Raw genomic sequence first — 19725 nt, 5'->3', positions numbered from 1 at the left:
CCTTTAAAGGGGAAGGGAATTGACCTATCTCCTATCTCGGAGGCTCGTGGGCGATCCTGGGGCCATTTCTGAAACCTTCCCTTGGGCCGGGAGGAGACCTTTTGTTTAAGACTACCTGTGGTTTCCAGGAGGAAGAAATGATTTTGCAGTCGAAAAGACAAACTGAAATCTTAAGGTACTATTTCCTTAAAGGGAAAATCCTTTAATATTCATAAACCGAATCGTGAGTTGGCTTGGGCGGATTATGTGTTCCTTGTAGTTACACTACAATTCCCAAAGACCTTTGTAGCCCCTTACCGGCTGCCGTAACCTGCCGTTCCCTATACGTCCAAGACTTTCCGCTTAGAAGCCGGATGTTGATGTGGTCCCTGCCTAGGGGATGCGACCTTGCGGCGCGCGGGAGACTTGGGGCTTTTCTATTGGTTTAATGCCGGTAGGCGTGGGGCAGGCAAAACGAGCCTAGGAGTGAGGCTTTCCCCGCCCCCTTCAGGATATCGACCAATCCGCGGTGCGGTCCTACTCTGGCGGGAAACCGGATGCTCTCAGCTGAGAGGAATTGGCGCGAGCCGGAGTAGGCACTTTCGAGCTGTGTGGCAAGAGTAGCTGAGTTCAGTTTGAGCTGGACTGAGTTTACGTGTGGTGAGGTGAGGAGGCTAACAGGGCGACGAGCCGGAGCTGGCGGAGAGCGTCTACAGCTCGTGTCCCTGTTTAGGCTGGGGCAGCGGGGAAGAGAATAATTCTGGAGGGGAAGGGGCGCGGGCGGAGGCCGAGGGCCGAGCGCACCTAAAAGAAGGGGTTAATAAGAGCCCTTCGTTCAGCCTCAGGGGAGGGTATGTGTGTGTGTGTGTGTGTGTGTGTGTGTGTACTTTCAGCTGACTCCTACTATTGCTAAAGTCCTTTGCAAACCTCAAAGCGCTATAGAAGTACTAGCTATTATGACTAATGCTCAAGTTATCTTATGTTCACTTACCATTTGCATCTCCTAGTACTACGCAAAAAAAAAATTATTGAGGACCTCCCCCAAATCACCTTTGCTTTTATGGTTTATGTCTATGGATATTCATTAGTATTTTTACGAAAGTACCTCTGCCGGGGTGACCCCTGGGGCTCCCTTGAGGACTGCACTTTGAGAACCAACCACCTTTGTACAAGGGAAGCTGCTTGAGAGCAGAGACTCCTTTTTTCCCTTTGGTTTTTTGCATCCACACTGTCTTACACCCAGCCAGGCACGTATTAACTGTTGGTTGAATCTATTTACTTTCTAGCCCTGAGTGTCTTGCCATCATGCCCAACACCAGATCCCAGTCTCAGGCCACCATTGACTTTCCCAAGAAGAAAGTGTCTAAGACATCAGGCAGAGGAAAAAACGGTGGAGATGTCAGATCGTCAACTGTGCCGCCCACCCCCAAGGTTAAAATCCTGCCACTCAGTCCCAGGAAACGGCTAGGTAACTATAAATGCAGCAGTTTGACTTACAATTTTATGTGTGGCTTTTTGCTTTTTTACTTCCAGTTCTTTGTAGCAGTTTCCAGAATTCATCTGGTTTCCCTTAAGTGTTTGTAAAACTGCCAGAAGGGATTTCAGAGGTCATATTCTGAACTACAGGGAGTTTTTTATTTAAAAAAATTTTTTTAAATTAACTACAAGTTTACCTTCTCCCCATCCAGCTTTCCCTACCCAGTTGAAAAGAGAAGAAAACAAAATCCTTGTAATACATGGGTGTAATGGAGCATGAATTGGCCATGTCCAAAAGTGTATGTCTATTTGCAATCATGAGCCAGTCACTTCTGTCAGGAAGTGGATATCATGTTTTATCACGAGTCCTCTGGAATAATGGTGGATTGTTTCGATGATAAGAGTTCTTACTTTTACAATATTGTATAAAATTTTAAACCAAATGTTAAACTGACATAATTCCTCAGTATCTCACTGTCTTTTTACTTTTAAATAGCATTGTGGGAATGAGCCATTATTACTACAGAAAAGAATAAGTAGATTCTTTTTGAGGAACACACTTGAAAATAGCCCTCCTCACCAACTTTTTATACTTTGTATAACCCCTTGTGGTGGTTACTATAGGATGTTTAAAAAAAAAAGATGATGAACTGGCGCCATCTGGTGGGGCAGGTTGTGTCAGGTAGCTGCCTTGCTTAAAAACATTTTTAGCTTTAGGGTGAAGGAGGCAATCTGTTTCCCAAATAGTAATTTCTCATTTTTTCCCATGGATTTTGAGTCTGCTTTTTAGCAAGTCCTGACAATGAAGTGGAAAATTCATCTCTTGCTGGGTTGGGCCAGATGGCAGAACATCTCTTAAATTGCTTTGGGTGTCCATTTACCATTCACTGCAAGTAATCCCCTATTGCCTCTAGGATAAAATACAAATCTCTCAGTCTAGCATTTGAAATACAACCCAATCTGGTTCCATCCTACATTCTTCCCAGAGTTATCATTCTTCATCATACATTCCAATTAAACTGGCCAACTAGTTGTTTTCAAAACTCAGCATTCTACCTCTTATTTCTATGCCTTTGCAAAGCCATATCTCAGTACTTCCTTACTTCTACCTTCTAGAAAATTGAGCTTTCTTAACTTCCTTCAGGTACCACTTTTTATGCAAAGCCTGATTCCCCTAATTATTAGTGTTCTTTTATCAGATTATTTTGTATTTACTTCTCTGTATACATGTTCTGTTCCATAATGGAATTTAGGTTCTTCTGTACTGTTTTTATTCTTTCTTTGAAATTGTATTTTGTTTTCAAATGCAGATTTGCCTGCTCTCCCTCCCATTTTTGTACTCTAACTGCCCTGTACCCATGGGTGCCCCCTTCCCCCTCCAATGGAGAAAACAGGAAGAACAAAACCCTAGTTACAAGCATGTATAGTCAGGCAAAAAAAAAATTCCTGTACCTGCCATGTTAAAAAAATTTTTTTTTAAATCTACATTCTGAGTCTATCTCTTCCCTATCAGGAGGTGGCCAGCACTTCATCATGAGTTCTTTGAAACTGTGGTTGGTCATTGTGTTGATCTGAATTCCAAATTTCAAGTTGTTTGTCTTTACAATGTTGTTGCTATTTAATAAATTGTTCTGGTTCTGCTTACCTTATTTTTCATCAGTTGATACAAATTCTTTCCAGGTTTCTCTGAAATTGTCCCCTTCATCATTTCTTACACAATAGTATTCCATTATATTCACATGTTATAATTTGTTCAGCAAATTGATGGGCATGCACCCTCTCAGTTTCCAATTATTTGCCACTATAGAAAGAACTGATATAAATATTTTTTGTACAGATGGGTCCTTTTCTTCTTTCTTTGATCTTTCTTTTTATTCTTTATGTTCAGAATATCTTAACATATAAGTAGAGCTTAATAACTGTTGAATTTCATGATGAATTTTGGAACTAATATATGTTTCAGGAGATGACAATCTATGCAACACTCCCCATATGCTCACTTCTTCACCTTCAAAACGGAGTAAGAAAGAGAATGGTTCTGTTCTTCCAATTGCCTCTAAGAAGCATGAACTAGTATTTGACAACCATTTGAAAATTAGTTCTCCTAGCAAAAGAGACCCAGCCATAGTCCATCAGAACAAGGAACTCTCTCCAGTTCATAATGGTCAAGGGAGATCAAGGAATTCTGAACACAGTTACCCATCAGAGAAAGAATCTGTGTGTGTTGGGCTATTCAAGCAAGAAGGTTAGTGTCTATATGACAGCTGTTAGTGCAGCCTCATAAACAAGGCTGATGACTTTCTCTGAATAAAACCCAGTGGGTCTTCTCAGTCACCTTCTGTTGTATCTAATTGTCCCTTTATGTCTGGAATAGGCACTTGTTACCAACAAGCAAAGCTGGTCTTGAATACAGCTGTCCCAGATAGGCTGCCTGCCAGGGAAAAGGAGATGGATATCATTAGGCATTTCCTAACAGAACACATCTGTGGAAAAAAAGCTGGCAGCCTTTATGTTTCTGGTGCTCCTGGAACTGGCAAAACAGCGTGCTTAAACCGGATTCTGCAGGACCTTAAGGTATTTAATGGATCTTAAGGTATGACCTTCATGCCAAAGTCATCAATACCTTGTAATCACCTCATTTGAACTTGGAAGATTAAGGGAGTAGAAATGAATAGAGGGCATCAAATTTCTCTTTTATCTTGAGTGCTGTTGAAACCTCAGACTTTTTTGGTCCCATTGATTCTGTAGTTAATGTTAAAGATATTCTCCTCTGTTTGCATACTTGTAGGAAGAACTGAAAGATATTGAAATTGTAATGCTAAATTGCATGTCCTTGAGGACCTCCCAGGCTGTATTCCCAGCTATTGCTCAGGAGATCTGTCAGGAAAAAGTATCCAAGTCATCTGTGAAGGACTTGATGAGGAAACTGGAAAAGGATATGACTTCAGAGAAGGCCCCCATGATGTAAGTATCACTGGGGTTGCTCTGTGTAAATCTGGAAATCTCTCTGTGTACCTACATCCTAGTATTCCATGATGGGTATTCTCCTGGGTACTGTTGCTCAACTTTGAATGGTGTCCAGGTCTGAGTGAATAGTAATGACAGTTTTATAATTATAAATCCCTTTTCCTCATAAGTGATTCATGCATTAAACAAGAAATAACTTAGAGGTAGGAGCTCAAGATGAAGGAGAAAAATAAAATGCAATGTCTACTTCTATAAGGAGGAAGATATTTCAAGAATCATTAAAATTGGGGCAGTTAGGTGGCACAGTGGATAGAGCACCAGTCCTGGAGTCCAGAGGACCCGAGTACAAATCCAGCCTCAGACACTTACTAGCTGTGTGACCCTGGGCAGGTCACTTAACCCTGATTGCCTTAAAAAAAGCAAACCCCAGAACCAAAACATTAAAATTATTTTAGACAAGATAGATTTTGCTGATTCTTGGGAGAAAAACAAATTTTACATCAGTGACTACATTGAAGGGCGTTATGAGTTCCTCGAAGCAGCTTAGCCTTGAATAGATGCAGAAAGCTTGAGATTTGACTCAATTAAAAGTTTCTTTTAACAGGTTAACATAGACACTGATTTCTTTTTTGTATATGTAGCTTATTGGTGTTGGATGAAATGGATCAGTTGGAGAGCAAAGGACAGGATGTGTTATACACACTGTTTGAATGGCCTTGGCTGAGGAATTCCCGACTGGTGTTGATTGGTTAGTCCTCATTGTCTGTTACTTTTAAATTTAAGAATTTGTGAGCTCTCTGCCATTAATTTCTTATGTATATTCAGACAAACACTAACACTGCTGGTATTGGAGGATAAAGATAAAGAGCAAGGGTGTCCATTCCCCCAAATAGCTTACATCCTCTAGGCAGGTGCAAAGGTGCAGTATGTCTCAGAAAAGCCAATGCAAGGTAGAAGAGAGAGAATCATTCAGCTGAAGGACTCAAGGCAGGCTTTACAGAAGAGAGATAGCATCTGATTTGAACTTCAGAGGAAGTATTCTAAGAGGTAGAACCCTCTGTCTTCTAGTTTGTTTTTAGGATTCCTGGTTCTACCTTGCCAGAGGATGCTTTGAGGCAAGTTAATACTCATGTTAGCTTAAGCTAGCCATAATCAGGAGCTAAATCTATATAAAAATGATGTGTAACACTGCATGATCTTTTCTAGTAGTGCAAATAATTGAATGTCAGTAGTCTTTTCTCTTAGCCTGTAAATAATTTCCTTTAGGATGATGAAATCCCCATCCTACCCAGTAAGTAGAAGGGACAAGGTGGGAAATTGTCACTTGGGATATTTGGTGGGTAGAGTGGATGGCATTTAGCACAAAAACTTAAGTGACTATTTGGCTAATTGGTACCATTATTAATCTCTGTAGGTATTGCTAATTCCCTGGATCTTACTGATAGAATCCTACCTAGACTTCAAGCTAGAGCAAAGTGTAGGCCACAGTTGGTGAACTTCCCACCTTACACAAAAGAGCAGATAGCTACCATCTTAGAGGACCGCCTTAAGCAGGTGAGTAGCAGTCTGTTGCAAATTATTTTTTTGACAAAATTCAGAGTACTTTGGGGGTAACAAAAACTAGGGGTATCTAATAAAACAATTATTTTTAAAGTTGTTTGTAGCCTTCACTTTCTAAAATTATGCTGTGAGTTAGTGGGAAGAAAGCTCATGAGTAAGAGGGAAAACTTGGATTCGGTCAGATGTTTCCCTCATACTTATACCTTGAAAAATTGAAGCTATGAGAAACTTTCTCACTTAAAATGATATTTTGTTTTGTTATTTTCATGTCATGAAACTTTATATTTTGTCTTTCTGAAAAGCAGTTAAATGTGTGAACATTGGCACTCTGGAAATCTTATGCCTTTTGACCTGAAAAATATTTCATAGAATGCACTGGGTGACCTGTCAGTTTGAGATTTCAGTATGAAAATATTTGTTTGACTGGGCCCTAGAATTGAGAGATGACCCTGATTTGTGCTTTGTCTTATTTAAAGGTATCCAGTGATCAGGTTCTGGACAATGCTGCAATTCAGTTCTGTGCTAGAAAAATCTCTGCTGTGTCGGGAGATATTCGCAAAGCACTAGATGTTTGCAGGTAATTTATAGTGCTGTTGGCCGCTTTTATTAAAAAAAGAAAAAAATGCTGTTAATTGTCTCTTGTAACTCAAGTGAATGTGACTTAAGAGGCTCCATTCTGCTGCTTTTTATGCTCAGAAAGGAGGACTTGTTTCTCAGTGGGGAGCTCTGCATTTCGACCGTGTTAATGTCTGAAACATTATCAGTCCATTACCTACAGAGGGAGAAACAAATGAGATGTTGCTGGCACTCCCTGTGGTGATTATAGATTGGTTAATTACATTTGTATTAAAAAAGACTCCAGTTTACTTTTCCATTAGCTGGTCTCAAGCAGGTTTATTTATGGACCTGAACCATCTTCGCCTTAGACTTTTTTTTCTTCACTCGATTTTGTGAGTACCCTTTTCCTCTAGTTTGTACTCTCTCACACTTGTGCCCTAGACCACTTTCTCTCTTCCCATCCCCCACTCCCTCCTGCCAGGGAAATCCTCTGTGCTGGCTGATGAAATTACTTCCTTCCCAGTAGGGACACTGGTCCATTAAAATGATACTTGCTGAGCTGGCCTACTGGTCCAGGCTCCCCCCACAGCCATACAGGAGATACAGGTCTGGCTTGTGGCTTCCTGTGGTCAAAGTACTTTGGAGAGATCATTGGAATAGTAAGTCCTTCATAGTACTAAATTGCATGGTCCTGAATTTGAACATCTCCCCTAGTCAGCAAACTTCTGGGTAAAGGTTGTAGGGTTTGGGCAGGAAAGGAGTGCTGCTTTTTTGACGTGTTTTTAAAACACCAGTAGTTGGCTCATTGTACTCATATATGATGACCTACTTGGCAGTCATTTGAGGAACTGCATAGTGTTGAAGTATCTCATTCCCTGGCACTTGAATTATTGCAAGTTAGTGAAGACTTTTAGCTGAGACAATCCCATTTTTGTCTTTGAACAAATTATTTAAAACCCATTGTTTTTAGTTAAAGGGTTTACTTTCAAACATTTGGTGGTTTGGTTTGGCTCAGCAAAAAATAATTTTAGAAATATCTGTCCTACAGGAGAGCTGTTGAAATTGTAGAGTCAGATGTCAGAAACCAGACTGTCCTCAAACCACTGTCTGAATGTAAGTGGCTTATCTTCCCTGCTGTCTTCCTTCTTAACTGAAAGCTTGACTTTTCTGAGGAAAGAGGTGGGAGAGAGGATATGATGTGCAAAGTGAAATATACTCTGTGTGTGTGTGTGTGTGTGTGTGTGTGTGTGTTTTGGTCAATTTCATCCACCCCGATTGCAGTCTTGCCTGCCAGTACTATATTTCATGCATTACTGGAAGTAAGTCCCCCAGGGTATTACATAAATGCTTAGGATAGCCTTCCAAAACTCTGGAAATGAAAACGACAGACAATATGGTCAGCTTTGCTTTTCTGTGGGCTTAGACTGAGCACATTTTGTATCTTAATGTAGGTGTGAGAGCAAAGGCCAGTAACTGGAGGGGAGTAGGAAGTTAGAAAGTGAAGTAAGTTCAACTTAGGATAACTTAAGCTAAACAAGTCCAGTAGGGTGAGAGTACAATTAGTATATTAGCCCAGCAAAATGAAGGCTAGAGCAAGTCATTCCTGAAATCATAATGCTGAATGCTGTTTTGATTCCTTCATTCCCTTCTTTCTGAGACAGGGGTGAAAAAGTGCCTATACACCACACTTCCTTGTTTCTGAAGCTGTTAATCTGTGTCAGTAGAACAATCTGAGCTACTTGTTTCTTTATCTTTCGTTTTCCTTTTGTACTCATCTCTCAGAACAATGAGTTTTGCTTGGGAATAAGGGGGAATAGATAATATTTCTGAAAAGTTTCTGTTAAACTTTTAGTTTGTGGGCTAGCTGTAGACAAGAAAGGGTAACACTAATGCCACAAAGTGTCTCCTGAGGGGCTTGGTATTCAACAACATTTCACTATATATAGTTATCATTTTATGCATTTTTTTTTCTCTTTTCAAATATTCTTTTTTTTCTTCACTAATTATCTCTTTGAGTTTGACAGTGGCCTCCAGGCTACTAATGGTGCTTAGGGCAAACATGATTGTTGATCCCCTGGCCCAAACTATTTGTTCCCTTGTAATTACTTATTGTCTTCCTTTTTTTTGTTTTTAGTACTTATTGGTTATATTTACATTGTAAACATTAATTTACATTGCCTTTCTAGGTACCTACTTTTTTTTCTTGCCTTGGGAAAATTTTTTTTTTTGTAGATGAATCTTTGAGTAAAGGTAGTTCCAAAGGTTGTACAATAAATCACTGGTAGGAGTAGGCTTGGTCTCCTGGTTCCTTTTTCTTGACTTTCAGGAACTGTGAAATTTTATTTCTAATAGTTCCATTTGAAATGTGATCTTTGTTTATTTCTATCATGCCCTGAGTTAGGTCTTTACCATTCCAGTTGCTACAATGAATTAGGAGTAACTTGAGGAAAAAGTGGAGAATCCTCTTAGTTGATTCTTCCTCTGTCTCATGGCTAAATAATAGAAGGGCTAGATCCCCCTCAACTGCCATGGTTCTAAAGCAGTTTCTTGATAATTTCTCTATACAAACTCCAGTTTTAATATGGTGACATCTACCAGGATAGACAGTGATGTTTTCACAATTATTTCTTCATTGTAGGTCAATTTGAGCAAGTAAATCAAGAAGGGAAAATAGGAATGATGTAGACTTCATTAGCTTTGCTATTCATATCGACCTACTTAATCATTTCCAAGTACTGAGGACACTTCCAATACTTACCTGAACAAGAACTCACATCATTATCATCCTTACTCTCAAATAGCGTGATTCCCTTTGCCTCCATAATTCTTTTTCACCCAGAGCAATTGCTCCTTTCCTTTGTATTAGCTAGTTCTCTGACCAATCTTTCCCCCTCTTCAGCTAGCTTTGTTCCTCTGACATTAAATGATTTCCACAAGACTGGATTTCATGCTGCTGTGCCCAGAAGGGTGACTTCTGTCACAATCAGGGAATTCCCAGTCTCTTACCTCTCAGAGTACTTTGTCTCTAATCTCATGATCTTAAGCTGTATAGTAAAACCTCTGCCCTATCACTGTCTACATCTACTTGGATCACAGTGGTTGTAACCTACTACCATTTGCTAAATCTTTTTTAAAAAATTATCCCAGTTTTCCACCAGCATTCAGCAGTGTCTTTGAGGCATATTCCATCGGTCTATTACGGAGTCCAGATGAATGTTGGTAGTACTGACCTTCAAGTCATTCTCCCTCTTTTCTCAAAGTGTTCAGTATCTGTCTCATAGTCCAACTTCTGCTTTCATATTAATAGACTTTAGTATATACACTTCAATGTCCTCTCAAGTACCCTGGACTCTCAGTCTACCTCCTCAATTCTTATGACCGCTATCATTTCTCTACTTCAGCTATACCTTTGGTCATACCATAACTGCTATTTACATGATCTCTCTTAACTCCTACCCATTTCTCAGCACTGTCATTTCTACTCCCTCTATCTTTCCCTGTTCTAGTCTGTCAGCTCTGCCATGGCAGGTCTCATTTTCCTCTTTTCACATTCTTGACTCTGGTGGACTTGTCAATTATGTACTATCTTCTGCCTTTGAATACTTTGCCCTCTTGCCCTATCTCCAGTCATACCCCAACCCTGGGGGCTGTCTTCACTTATATTAGTATACTTCTGGGGAAAGTACCACAAAAATGATAACAAGGTCCTCTACAAATTTGTTTGCTAATTTGGGGCCTCTGTTGCTAAACAACAGTTCCCTGATTGATTTTCCTTCATAAACTCCACAGTGACTTTTAAAAATCTTACATGTGATACTGTTAGGTTTCCTCCCTACCCACTTTTTTTCATTATTTCCCTTAAGATTCTTGACCTTTTTCACAGTGGCTTTTCTAAACCTCTTTCCTTAGGCCTTCTATGCCATCCCTCCCACCCTCTCATTTCAGAATTTTGCCTCCTACTTCACTGAGAAAATAAAGACCATCAGTCTTGAGGTACCCTACTCCATGCCTCAAAACACATCAATTACCCCTCCCCTCCTTCTCATTTGAGAATCTTGCCTCCTACTTCACTGAGAAAATAAAGACCATGAGTCTTAGGTACCCTATTCCATACCTCAAAACACTTCTATGTCATCCTTCATTCTTAGTTTTCATCCTCTCTAGCTAACCACTCCTCCAGTTTCCATTTCTGGATCATTATCCATCTTGTCCTTCCTCTTTTCATTTCATTTTATTAGTTCATCTCTCTACAGATGATTTGCAAATCTATATATCCAGCCCTAATCATTATCCTGAACTCAAGTCTCATATGGCCAATTGGCTATCTCCACCTAGATTTGCCATTAGCATTTCAAATTTAAGTAGTCCAACATAGATATTTTTACATTTTTCCCCAAAACCTGTCTTTCCTTTGAACTTTTCCTCTTCCTATTCAGGGTAACAACATCCTTCCATTTATCTAGATTCATATTCTTATTCATCCTTGACTTTTCCTTCTCTCTCACTACCCATATTTAGTCAGTTGCCAAGTCTTGTGAGTTCTGCCCCCATATTCCTTGAATTTGTCTCCTTCTCTCTACTCACAAGGCCACTACTCCTATCAAGGCAGTTCAGGCCTTTAATCACCTCTTACCTGGACTATTGTAATAGCTTCTTAATTGTTTTCCTTTCTTCTAGTCTCTTCCCTTCTCTTAATGCTCCACATAGCTGCTAAAAAACCAACTTTAATAAAACTCTGTTTACCTATAGGATATAAACAGATTCCTCAGTCTGGCATTTAACACCTCTCAACAATCTAGCTCCTAACCTACCTTTCATATCATTTACTTTACATTCTAGCCAAACTGACCTTCTAGCTGTTCTCCTGAAGTCATCATGCTATCCCTTATCTCCATGCCTTTTCACTGCTGGTCCCCTGTGTCTAGAATACATTCCCTTTCTTGGTCCACTTCTTGCCTGAGATTCCTTTGTATTTACTTAGCTGTTTACATCATAAACATTTTCTCCTCTTCTGAGCTCCTTCAGAACAGGAACTTTGTGTGTGTGTATTTTTTGTCTTTGTATGTATCCACAGTGTATGGCATATAAATGTTTGTTGAATTTTAACTGAATTATTTAATTTATTTTTTAGGTAAATCTGCTAAGTCATCATCCCACTCACCAATTCCCAAGCAGGTTGGTCTTATTCATATATCACAGGTCATCTCAGACACCTATGGCAGCAGAATGGCCTTGAGCCAAGAAGGAGCTCAGGATTCCTTTCCTCTTCAACAGAAGATTCTGGTTTGTTCTCTGTTACTCTTGACCAGACAGCTGAAAGCCAAAGAGGTCACCTTGGGGAAGGTAAATTAGAAAGGATAAAATAAAGTTGGGGGTGGGATAGGGATTACTTTCTAGGCTTTTGGGAAAATAGTAAGATAGAACTACTACTTTGAATTCTGATGTGTTCTCCCTAGTTAGATGGATATCTAAAGTGGGTTATTGCACACAAAAGTATTTGGACAAGTGATCTGTTGATTTTTATGCAGGTAACTGTGTTCTGACTGTACCTTGAAGCTAGCTGACCTTATTTCCCTTGGAGATTTAAGGAAGAGAGTTGATCAATGATTTTTTTCTCCATTTCTTATTCTTTTTTCCAGTACCTGAGTACCATTAGCGGACTTGAGCTGTCCATCTTTTTATCCTGTTGTGTGCAGTGCTTTCTCACATGACTTTACGTAGACACCTTAACAAAACTCTGTTACTGAGACATGATTTTTAAGCAGAATTATTTTCCTTGTTTCCTCACAGTTATATGAAGCTTATAGCAAAGTCTGTCGAAAACAGCAGGTGGCAGCAGTGGACCAGTCAGAGTGTTTGTCACTTTCAGGGCTTTTGGAGACCAGGGGCATTTTAGGATTAAAGAAAAGCAAGGAAACCCGATTCACAAAGGTACCATTTGTCCCTGGAGAGCTATGTCTTTGTAACTGATGGTCTTAGTTGCCCTTTCCAAGATTTTGTGACTACCTTATATTTTGCTTAAGTTACAATTTAAAAGATGTCCACAGTCGTGGATGGGTTTGTTTAGATGTTAGATCTCATCTGTGATGATTGGGAATTGAGGGAGGGGGAAATATGTAGCAGAAGCCACCATGGGAAATCAAGGGAAGCAGGGTTAATGGTCAGCTTTCCTCTTTTGAGAGAAGCTTAACATGGCAGAAATCTCAGTTCACATCATAACATGTGCTACTTCCTTGTTACTGTCTTTGCTTTTTTGAATTTTACAACAAGGAATCCTTTTTTTTTGTCCAGGTGTCTCTGAAGATTGAAGAAAAGGAGTTGGAGCATGCACTGAAGGACAGAGTCTTAATTGGGACCATTTTAGCTAATGGATTACCTTAAATCCTTTTGGTCTTTTACCTTGCGTGTCCCCCTGGCATTTTACAGGACCTCACAACTGTGGTGATACCTTATGTAGTCTATTCTTGGGTCCCAGAAAAGTGACCTGTTTTTACTTGAACTAGATGAATTTATATTCATAAGAGATAATGCAGTCATGACTGAATGTCCAAAACATCTTTAGGTCCTCTTATTTTGGCTCATTGAGGTTAAAAAAGTATATGGCTAAGAGAGGTGCTATCTTCAGCTCTTCTATATGTTTATCTCATATCTTACCAAGTGAAGATTTGTCAAGCAACTGAGGGTCTATATGAGAACTGTGAACTGGTATGACCAGAAAAACAGAAGTTCATCCAGAAAACCTACATGTTCATGTTGAATTGGAGGATACATTGGTCAAAGCCTCCAGTTCTTTTTGAAGTGCTGCTTTGTTCAGATTATGAAGACTGTCATTTTTTGTGCCATTTAAGAACCATTGATATTGTTCGGCAGTTCCAAGGTTGAGAGAAAGAATGTTTTAACTCTATATATAGGGATATATTTATTGAACTGTATAATATTAGTTGTGTGTTTTTTTTAAGCAGTTCATGTGTCTAGTGTTCAAGTTTCTTGGACTTATACCTGAAAATCCTGCTATTTACTCCCTCCCTCAGGCATCAGAAGCTCCTTGCTTTATGCTGGCTTAATATGAATTTATATTTTTCTTTAAACCATCTCTTTTTCCTCTCGTCTGAAACCCTTCCATATGGTTACTTAATATTTCTTCTTCTGTTTTGATTTCCAGTAAACTTACTGGAACCTCTGAGCCAAAGTATGGGTCTGTACACCAGAGGGCGCCATTATAACACAGATGGGGCTTGAAAAGGTGGGCTTTTGAGGGAGTAATTGTGTGCTAGAAGTTTGTTTTATTCAACTGATATTTTAAAATGTTCCTGTACCTCAAACAAATGTTTTAAATAGAAAGTGTGTGTGTGTGTGTGTTTTACTAATAGACTGAAGACAGAACTGAGTCTAACGTGTTTTTATTCCTACTTGGGTGATACCTAGGTACTTCTGCTGTGTCTCCTACCTTCCTCTTGACAGAGAATCTAGGCTAGGAACTTGATATAGGTACAAATGATCTGTTGGCCTCTGTTTCATTCATCCTGCCTACTCTATCCCTGCAATGTGATCCATGTTACAGCAGGTGGTATGGCATGGAAGAAGAGCACAGAGAGAACCCTCTGTGAAATGAACACTATATCCATGGTGTGTGTTGTGAGAAGAAGACTACATCCATAGCGTATGTCAGAAAAGTTATTCTGTAGATAGTGGTTTAAATACCATTACATTCCCTCCCCCACACACACACACCTGTGTTGAAACCTGTCTGAAGGCAAGTGGCAGTGCTGAATACTTAGTTTCATTCCCTAAAGGTTGGATCCTACCTGGGGTCCTAAGGGTTAACAGGAATAATTGCAAAGATTGTCCGAGGGCTGATGGAAAGCAGAGACTGAATGGGATTGGGAACAGATGCGAGCCTTGATTTAAATTACATTTTATTGGTTGCTGCAGCCTTAAGAGACATGACTGCTTTACAGTTTGTTTCCACACTGTGGGCAGCTGCTGTCTGTTCTGTGTCCACAGTAGGATTCTGCCCAAAAAGGAGCAGCCTCCCTACCACGTTGTGTTTGAGGCTTGGCGCCTTCCTCTTAACTGTGGGGCTCAAGTCAAGAACATGGCTTGACTCACAGTGGGACTTCCATGTATCCTCTGTGACTTCCAGCCAAGACCACATTTGCAGATTAAAAAGGGCTACATTTCTTAATCTACCTCTTTTCCCCTTTTCCCCTCACATTAGGTTATGAGGCTATCTATATATGTATTGGTTTGTTACTTTGCTTCCCTTTAATCTTACTCACCCCACCCCCAATCAATTTCTAGGTCATTGCTGCTCTTAAGAATACAGCAATTGGAACAGGGTTGGTTCCGTCAATGATGCGTAAAGCAGACTTAGAGTCCCAGCTTGGCTTCAGCTGCTCTTGTGGGAACAGAAGCTGATGTGTGTTTGTCAGAGAAGTCTTAAGTGTAACTCAGACAGCCGGTGAGCAAATTGAGTAGAGGAAGAAAGTCCTTTCCTTGTTGGCTTTTCTAACTATAGCCATGGGAGCTATTGAAGGTGGTGGCATTTTTAGTGATGGCCAGTGTTTGCCAATATACTGGTTTATTCAACTACACAAAGTGATGGCAAAGATGCTGACCTACATGCATGTGTGTGTAGTATGCTTATACCTGTTTAATTTGTACCAGGTGAATTTTCCCTGTCATCCTTCCAATTTTTGTTAGAGCATTGAATCCCTTGGATTTTGCTGCTGAAAGAATATAGGTGCAGTGGTGTTAATGTGAACCAGTTTTACCTAAGCATTTCTGCCTCACTCAATATGGATTTGCATGTGGCCAGATACCTGGCAAGACATCCATTAATGTCTAGTGAATCTAGAGATCAAAAATTATCAAACCCCTTTTCTCTTGCCCACTGATTCTCTCCTGTGAATACCCTTTTAAAATACTAGTGAGAATTAAGAAAGGAAAAGTTAGTTTTTTCATTCCTTCTGGTAGCATTCTGTTCTAGCATAATCCGACTGCAGATCCTTGAGTCAAGCAAAGTTGCCACCTCTCCATTTTGAGGAGAGACCTGGCTTTATAGGTGAGAAATGTTAATGTTATTGGTACCTTTGCAGTGTAGCAGAGAACTGGCTTCCCTGGGGCCCCTCCACAATGAGGGTGCTCAGTCTTTCAAAATGTGTCTTGGCGTGGTTTGTGGGGCGTTTATTGGCCTTACAGATGCGTTCCTATCTTCTCTCTGATTTAGTGTTTTGCTTCAGGCGACCTCCATGTTGCTCTCTTTCCAAAGCCTCTGCTGTTATAGAAAGGGCCTCTTGGGTTGGGTAGAGGTTGAAGTCTTGTGACTGGTATACCCAGAGGGTGGCAGTTGCCAACTATAAATCTTAAGCTTACCTTTCCTTTTTCACCTTTTTGGGGAGGTTGTCTAGTTATCTTGCCATCCCACCTATACTATTCTGCCCTCCAAAATATACCATAGCCAAGATACCCTCAAATTCTGTGAATTTTCAAACAGTGATAGCATAGAATGGTGTTGGGAGTCTACTCCTGTGGCTGTCTCCCCACTGTTTTTTAGCCCTAGCCCCAGGGCACTGGCTGTCGAGAAGCTAATTGGATGCAGGGGGCCTGGGTGAAGGCAGTTTGACTACTCGAAGGAGGAGAGAGAGCTCCCTTTTTCAAAAAGCACTAATTGAGTTCTGAATCAGCCTCAATCCCTTTGATCTCGCCTCTGTTTCCCACACAGCCTGAAAGAGCTAGATCAGCACTTTCTAACAAGGGTGCGCCACTGTGCACCCCCCCTCCCCTGACGCACTCTACTGCCGCCATACATTGCTTGTCTCCTTCAGTTAAGATAATGAAGATGCTGAGAGATAAAATGTGTATTTAATAAGGGGGGGGGGGGTGGAGAGAGGCAAGGAGGCGGAAGGGGGCAGCCGGGGCCTTCCCTGCAGTTTGGTGCCTGGCCAAGACTAGAGCTGAGAGTAAAGAGTAAGACTTGGCCCCAGGGTGTGGGGGTTTCTGGGCTTAAATCCAGCTGACTTCACTGCCTGCTGTTTGCCCTAAATTCCCCCACCTCCACCCTTTCACCCCCTTACTCCTTTCCCATCTTCCTATTCTTTATGAAAGAGATGGACTTATGCTCTGACCCTCTCAACCACTTGACTTTTGATACAGTACCCCCACTCTAGAGCCAGCTGCAAGGTTGGGTTTGGGCAACCCCCTCTCAGCCTAAGACTGCAGAAGCTGTGGGCTACCAGTGGGGGGTGGAAAAAAAGCTGGAGTTAACGAAGACCAGCTGCTGGTCTGGGCCATGCCTATAACCAGCTGGGGCCAGCCTCTGGTGGTTGCTGGGGAGTGGGGGGTGACCTCCATTTCTAGGCACAAGGATATCCTGTGGCTGAGGATTGTACTTTTCCCTAAACTTGGCTTTGTCCTTATTTTGCAGGGCACTAGTCCATTCCCCCACCTCTACTCCAACACACATTCACAACCTCCTTTACTGGACTCGACACAGCGGTGGCCCATTTTGAGATCTGAGGATCTCCAAGCTCTTTTGTAAATACTTATTAACTTCCTGGGAAGAACTATAAGCTTTGTTTTACAGCTTGAGGAAAACTGAGGTACATCAGGGTGAAAGGTTTGGTCCCAGATCACCCTGCCTGGTTCCACCCCAGGGTCTTCATCCCCACCCTGCCTGCTTTTACTTCTTTCTTCGATTGGCTCCTCTTTGTGGTGGGAGGTGTCTGGGCCCTACAGGCTTCACTGAAGTTCCTCTCCTCTCAAGGAAAGGTCCACGCCCTCTCTCTCACTGAGATCTGTCCCTGGGCTCCCCTGGCCCTCCACCCCATGACACTTTCCCTGTTCTCATGCCAGCAGCTTTTCTAAACTGAGGAGAACTATGCAACTCTACTTACAAAATGCTACCAAGCAGCCAGCTGTCTTACCCTGCTCTATCCTTCTTACCTACCTGGCCCCTCTCCCCTGTCCCAGCCTGAACTTTCTAAGATTCTTAGGATGATTGGCCACCCTAAATTAGGTCAGTAACCTTTGGTTGTTGATTTGATTTTCCAACTGTTCCCCACCCCTCCTTTCTAAAAGGGTGCCTATTGAGTATCATGTAACAGCCCCCCCAAAAAATCCTTTCTAAAGATATTGCCCTGTGGCAGTACAGACCAAGTCTATCAGAGGGGTGAGGTTGGTCAAGTTGATTTCCCCAGAGGGGATAAAGTTTATTGTCTTGAGACTCCAGTATTCTTCCAAATAACCAAATACCTACTTAACCCATACCTTCTTTCTTTGATCATCACAGATCCTTAGCTTCTAGCAACAACTCTGAAGCCATCCTTGTTTCTCCCATGTTAGAAATCAGATTCCATTTTCCCCCAGTGGTCTCAAAGATTCCTAGGTACAAGTCATTGATAAGGTAGAGGGGCATTAGTGAAGGGCTGAGAGGGAGCAGAGATGTCTACATAGTTCTGCCAGGGAGAAAAGGCAATCTGCCCCCTAAATTCTGCCCTAGTCCAGGGTCAAGGAAGCATTGGATTTGGAGTCACAGAACCTGGGTTCAAACCTTGACTCTAGGATCGCCACAGTCTTGGACAAGCCACCTCCTCTGGACCTCTTGTCTATAAAATGAGAGGATTAGACCAGATTTCTGTTGCCATCAAAATCCTTTTTACTTCAAAGCAGGAAAGACCTTGTCTGTTCACCCCAATTCCTATGGAAGGGGTTGGAGGGTAGAGGCCACTCCACCCCCATGGTAGTGTGTGTGGAGGTGCCCCTTAGTTTTTAGCCCCACCTGTGACTCAACTCTCCTCCCCCCACCCCCAAAGAAAAATCAGGCTCCAGCTTTTTGCACCCACTGATCCAACCAGGGCTGGCAAAGGAGGGCGGGGAGAATGTGAGTTGGAGCATGGGCTTTAGGACCCAACGGGAATCGGCTCCTCTTGCAGCAGCCTAATCCAGAAGCAGGGGGGAATCCTGAATCGAGCTGAGGGCTTCCCCGTATCTCCTGGGAGCCCCATCGCCTCTTTGCCAGCATACACCTGAGCAGGTAGGCTTATGCACCCCTGCCCCGACCTACATGTCCCCAGGGTTGGCCACTTGCCCGAGCCTTAGCTCTTTTACCATCTCAGGTTATCCCCATCCCTTCCCCCAACCCTAGCCACCATAGTCAAGGGCTATTGGAACAAGAACAGCGGGGTTCCCCAGAAAGTTCCCAATTCTGGGCTCCCTAACCTTCCATATTTTCTCCCTGGCATTTCTTTTCTTTTTGCCCCTTGTCCTAGTACCTTGCTTTGGATAAAAGCATAAAGTGGAGAAGAGGTCTACTCAGGCCCCACAACCAAACCCAGTACTAGAATAATGTCTCTTCCTCCCCAAGAAAAAAAGAGACTCAGCAAGTTGGGGTGTGTGTGTATGTGTGTGTGCGCAGAAAATATAGTAAACTGGGGGGAGGGGGATGGAGGAATGGAGGACATCCTAGAGAGAACCTGGCTATCCTTGTCTCTTAGCCCCTTCATGCCAGTGAGGGGAAGAATGGAAACTTTAATGGGGGTGGGGGGTATGTGGAACATTAGAGAAGCAAAGGAGTTGAAATACTTCCTCCCAGGCCCTACCCACATCTCACTGTTTTGGTCAGAGGTAAGGGCTGGGGAAGCAGGCTTTGGGGAAATTTCATAGGCAGCTCTAAGGGTCTCTGGGTGGGCCTAGGAGTGAGGCCCTGCCCTGTATTGGCTCTCTCTTCCAAACCTCTTGTAAGTTCCCTGAGCTTTTCATTCCTTCAGCACCTATTCCCCGTCTCTAACCCCCCCCCCCCCCCAAAAAAAAAAAAAAAACCACACACACAACAAAATAGACACGACCTTGTCCCTGCCTTGATCAGCCTTGCCTGGGGTGTCTGGTTGTAGGATCTTGTGCTGTCCTAGAGGTGGCTGAATTAGCAGAAGAGGGATTCCAGATCTGGCCCAGGAAAGGAAGGAGGCAGGCTGAGCCCAGATGGCTGGGGGGGGTGTTGTGGGCCAGATGGAGGAGGCCACCGGGAAGTCGCCCAGCCCTGCCAACTCCCTGGGCTCCTCTCTTTCCAGAGCCTTGGGCTTCTGGTGTTACCCTGGGGCTGGGTGGCCCTAAGGCCTTTCTGCTTTTCCATGTTTACCCTTTGTTATTTTTTTCCTTCTGTAGGGAGGAGTAACTAGATGAACTGGT

At 42.1% G+C, this 19725-nt stretch overlaps 2 protein-coding genes and 1 long non-coding RNA gene across 4 annotated transcripts in view; 2 read left to right on the top strand and 1 right to left on the bottom strand.

Moving 5' to 3' along the window:
• The first annotated feature begins 459 nt into the window (after positions 1–459).
• On the top strand, positions 460–13923 carry CDC6 (cell division cycle 6). The gene is made up of 12 exons (XM_069074223.1): positions 460–644; positions 1266–1447; positions 3419–3700; positions 3830–4029; positions 4244–4419; positions 5064–5170; positions 5837–5976; positions 6459–6559; positions 7589–7653; positions 11672–11883; positions 12331–12471; positions 12832–13923. Exons 2-12 carry the CDS (start codon positions 1285–1287, stop codon positions 12919–12921), a joined length of 1677 nt encoding a protein of 558 aa, XP_068930324.1. The 5' UTR covers positions 460–644; positions 1266–1284; the 3' UTR covers positions 12922–13923.
• On the bottom strand, positions 3730–19510 carry LOC138150789 (uncharacterized). Its single transcript, XR_011165648.1, has 4 exons — positions 19386–19510; positions 17809–17922; positions 11702–11873; positions 3730–3886 (listed from the first exon to the last, which is right to left on the bottom strand). It is a non-coding gene; the product is annotated as an uncharacterized lncRNA (long non-coding RNA).
• RARA (retinoic acid receptor alpha) overlaps positions 18397–19725 on the top strand; it is a 54051-nt gene continuing 52722 nt past the window's right edge. The window contains exon 1 of one of the 2 annotated variants that reach the window (XM_069074224.1): positions 18397–18574. The gene's annotated coding sequence lies outside the window, so the exon portion shown is untranslated. The remainder of the gene's footprint in view (positions 18575–19725) is intronic. The other variant, XM_069074228.1, reaches the window with a different exon arrangement.

Source organism: Petaurus breviceps, unplaced genomic scaffold, assembly GCF_028583685.1.
Source record: "Petaurus breviceps papuanus isolate PSGF00001 unplaced genomic scaffold, PetGlider_PUasm1.0 90887, whole genome shotgun sequence".
In the NCBI taxonomy this organism is placed as follows: domain Eukaryota; kingdom Metazoa; phylum Chordata; class Mammalia; order Diprotodontia; family Petauridae; genus Petaurus; species Petaurus breviceps.
This window is presented reverse-complemented; position numbering and strand designations above follow the sequence as displayed.

Bases quoted from the DNA above. Each gene is read 5' to 3' on its own strand.
- CDC6 (XM_069074223.1), top strand. From the start codon at position 1,285: ATGCCCAACACCAGATCCCAGTCTCAGGCCACCATTGACTTTCCCAAG. The intron at 1,448-3,418 runs GTAACTATAAAT...TATATGTTTCAG, and splicing joins CAGTCCCAGGAAACGGCTAG to GAGATGACAATCTATGCAAC. The intron at 7,654-11,671 runs GTAAGTGGCTTA...TTTATTTTTTAG, and splicing joins CCTCAAACCACTGTCTGAAT to GTAAATCTGCTAAGTCATCA.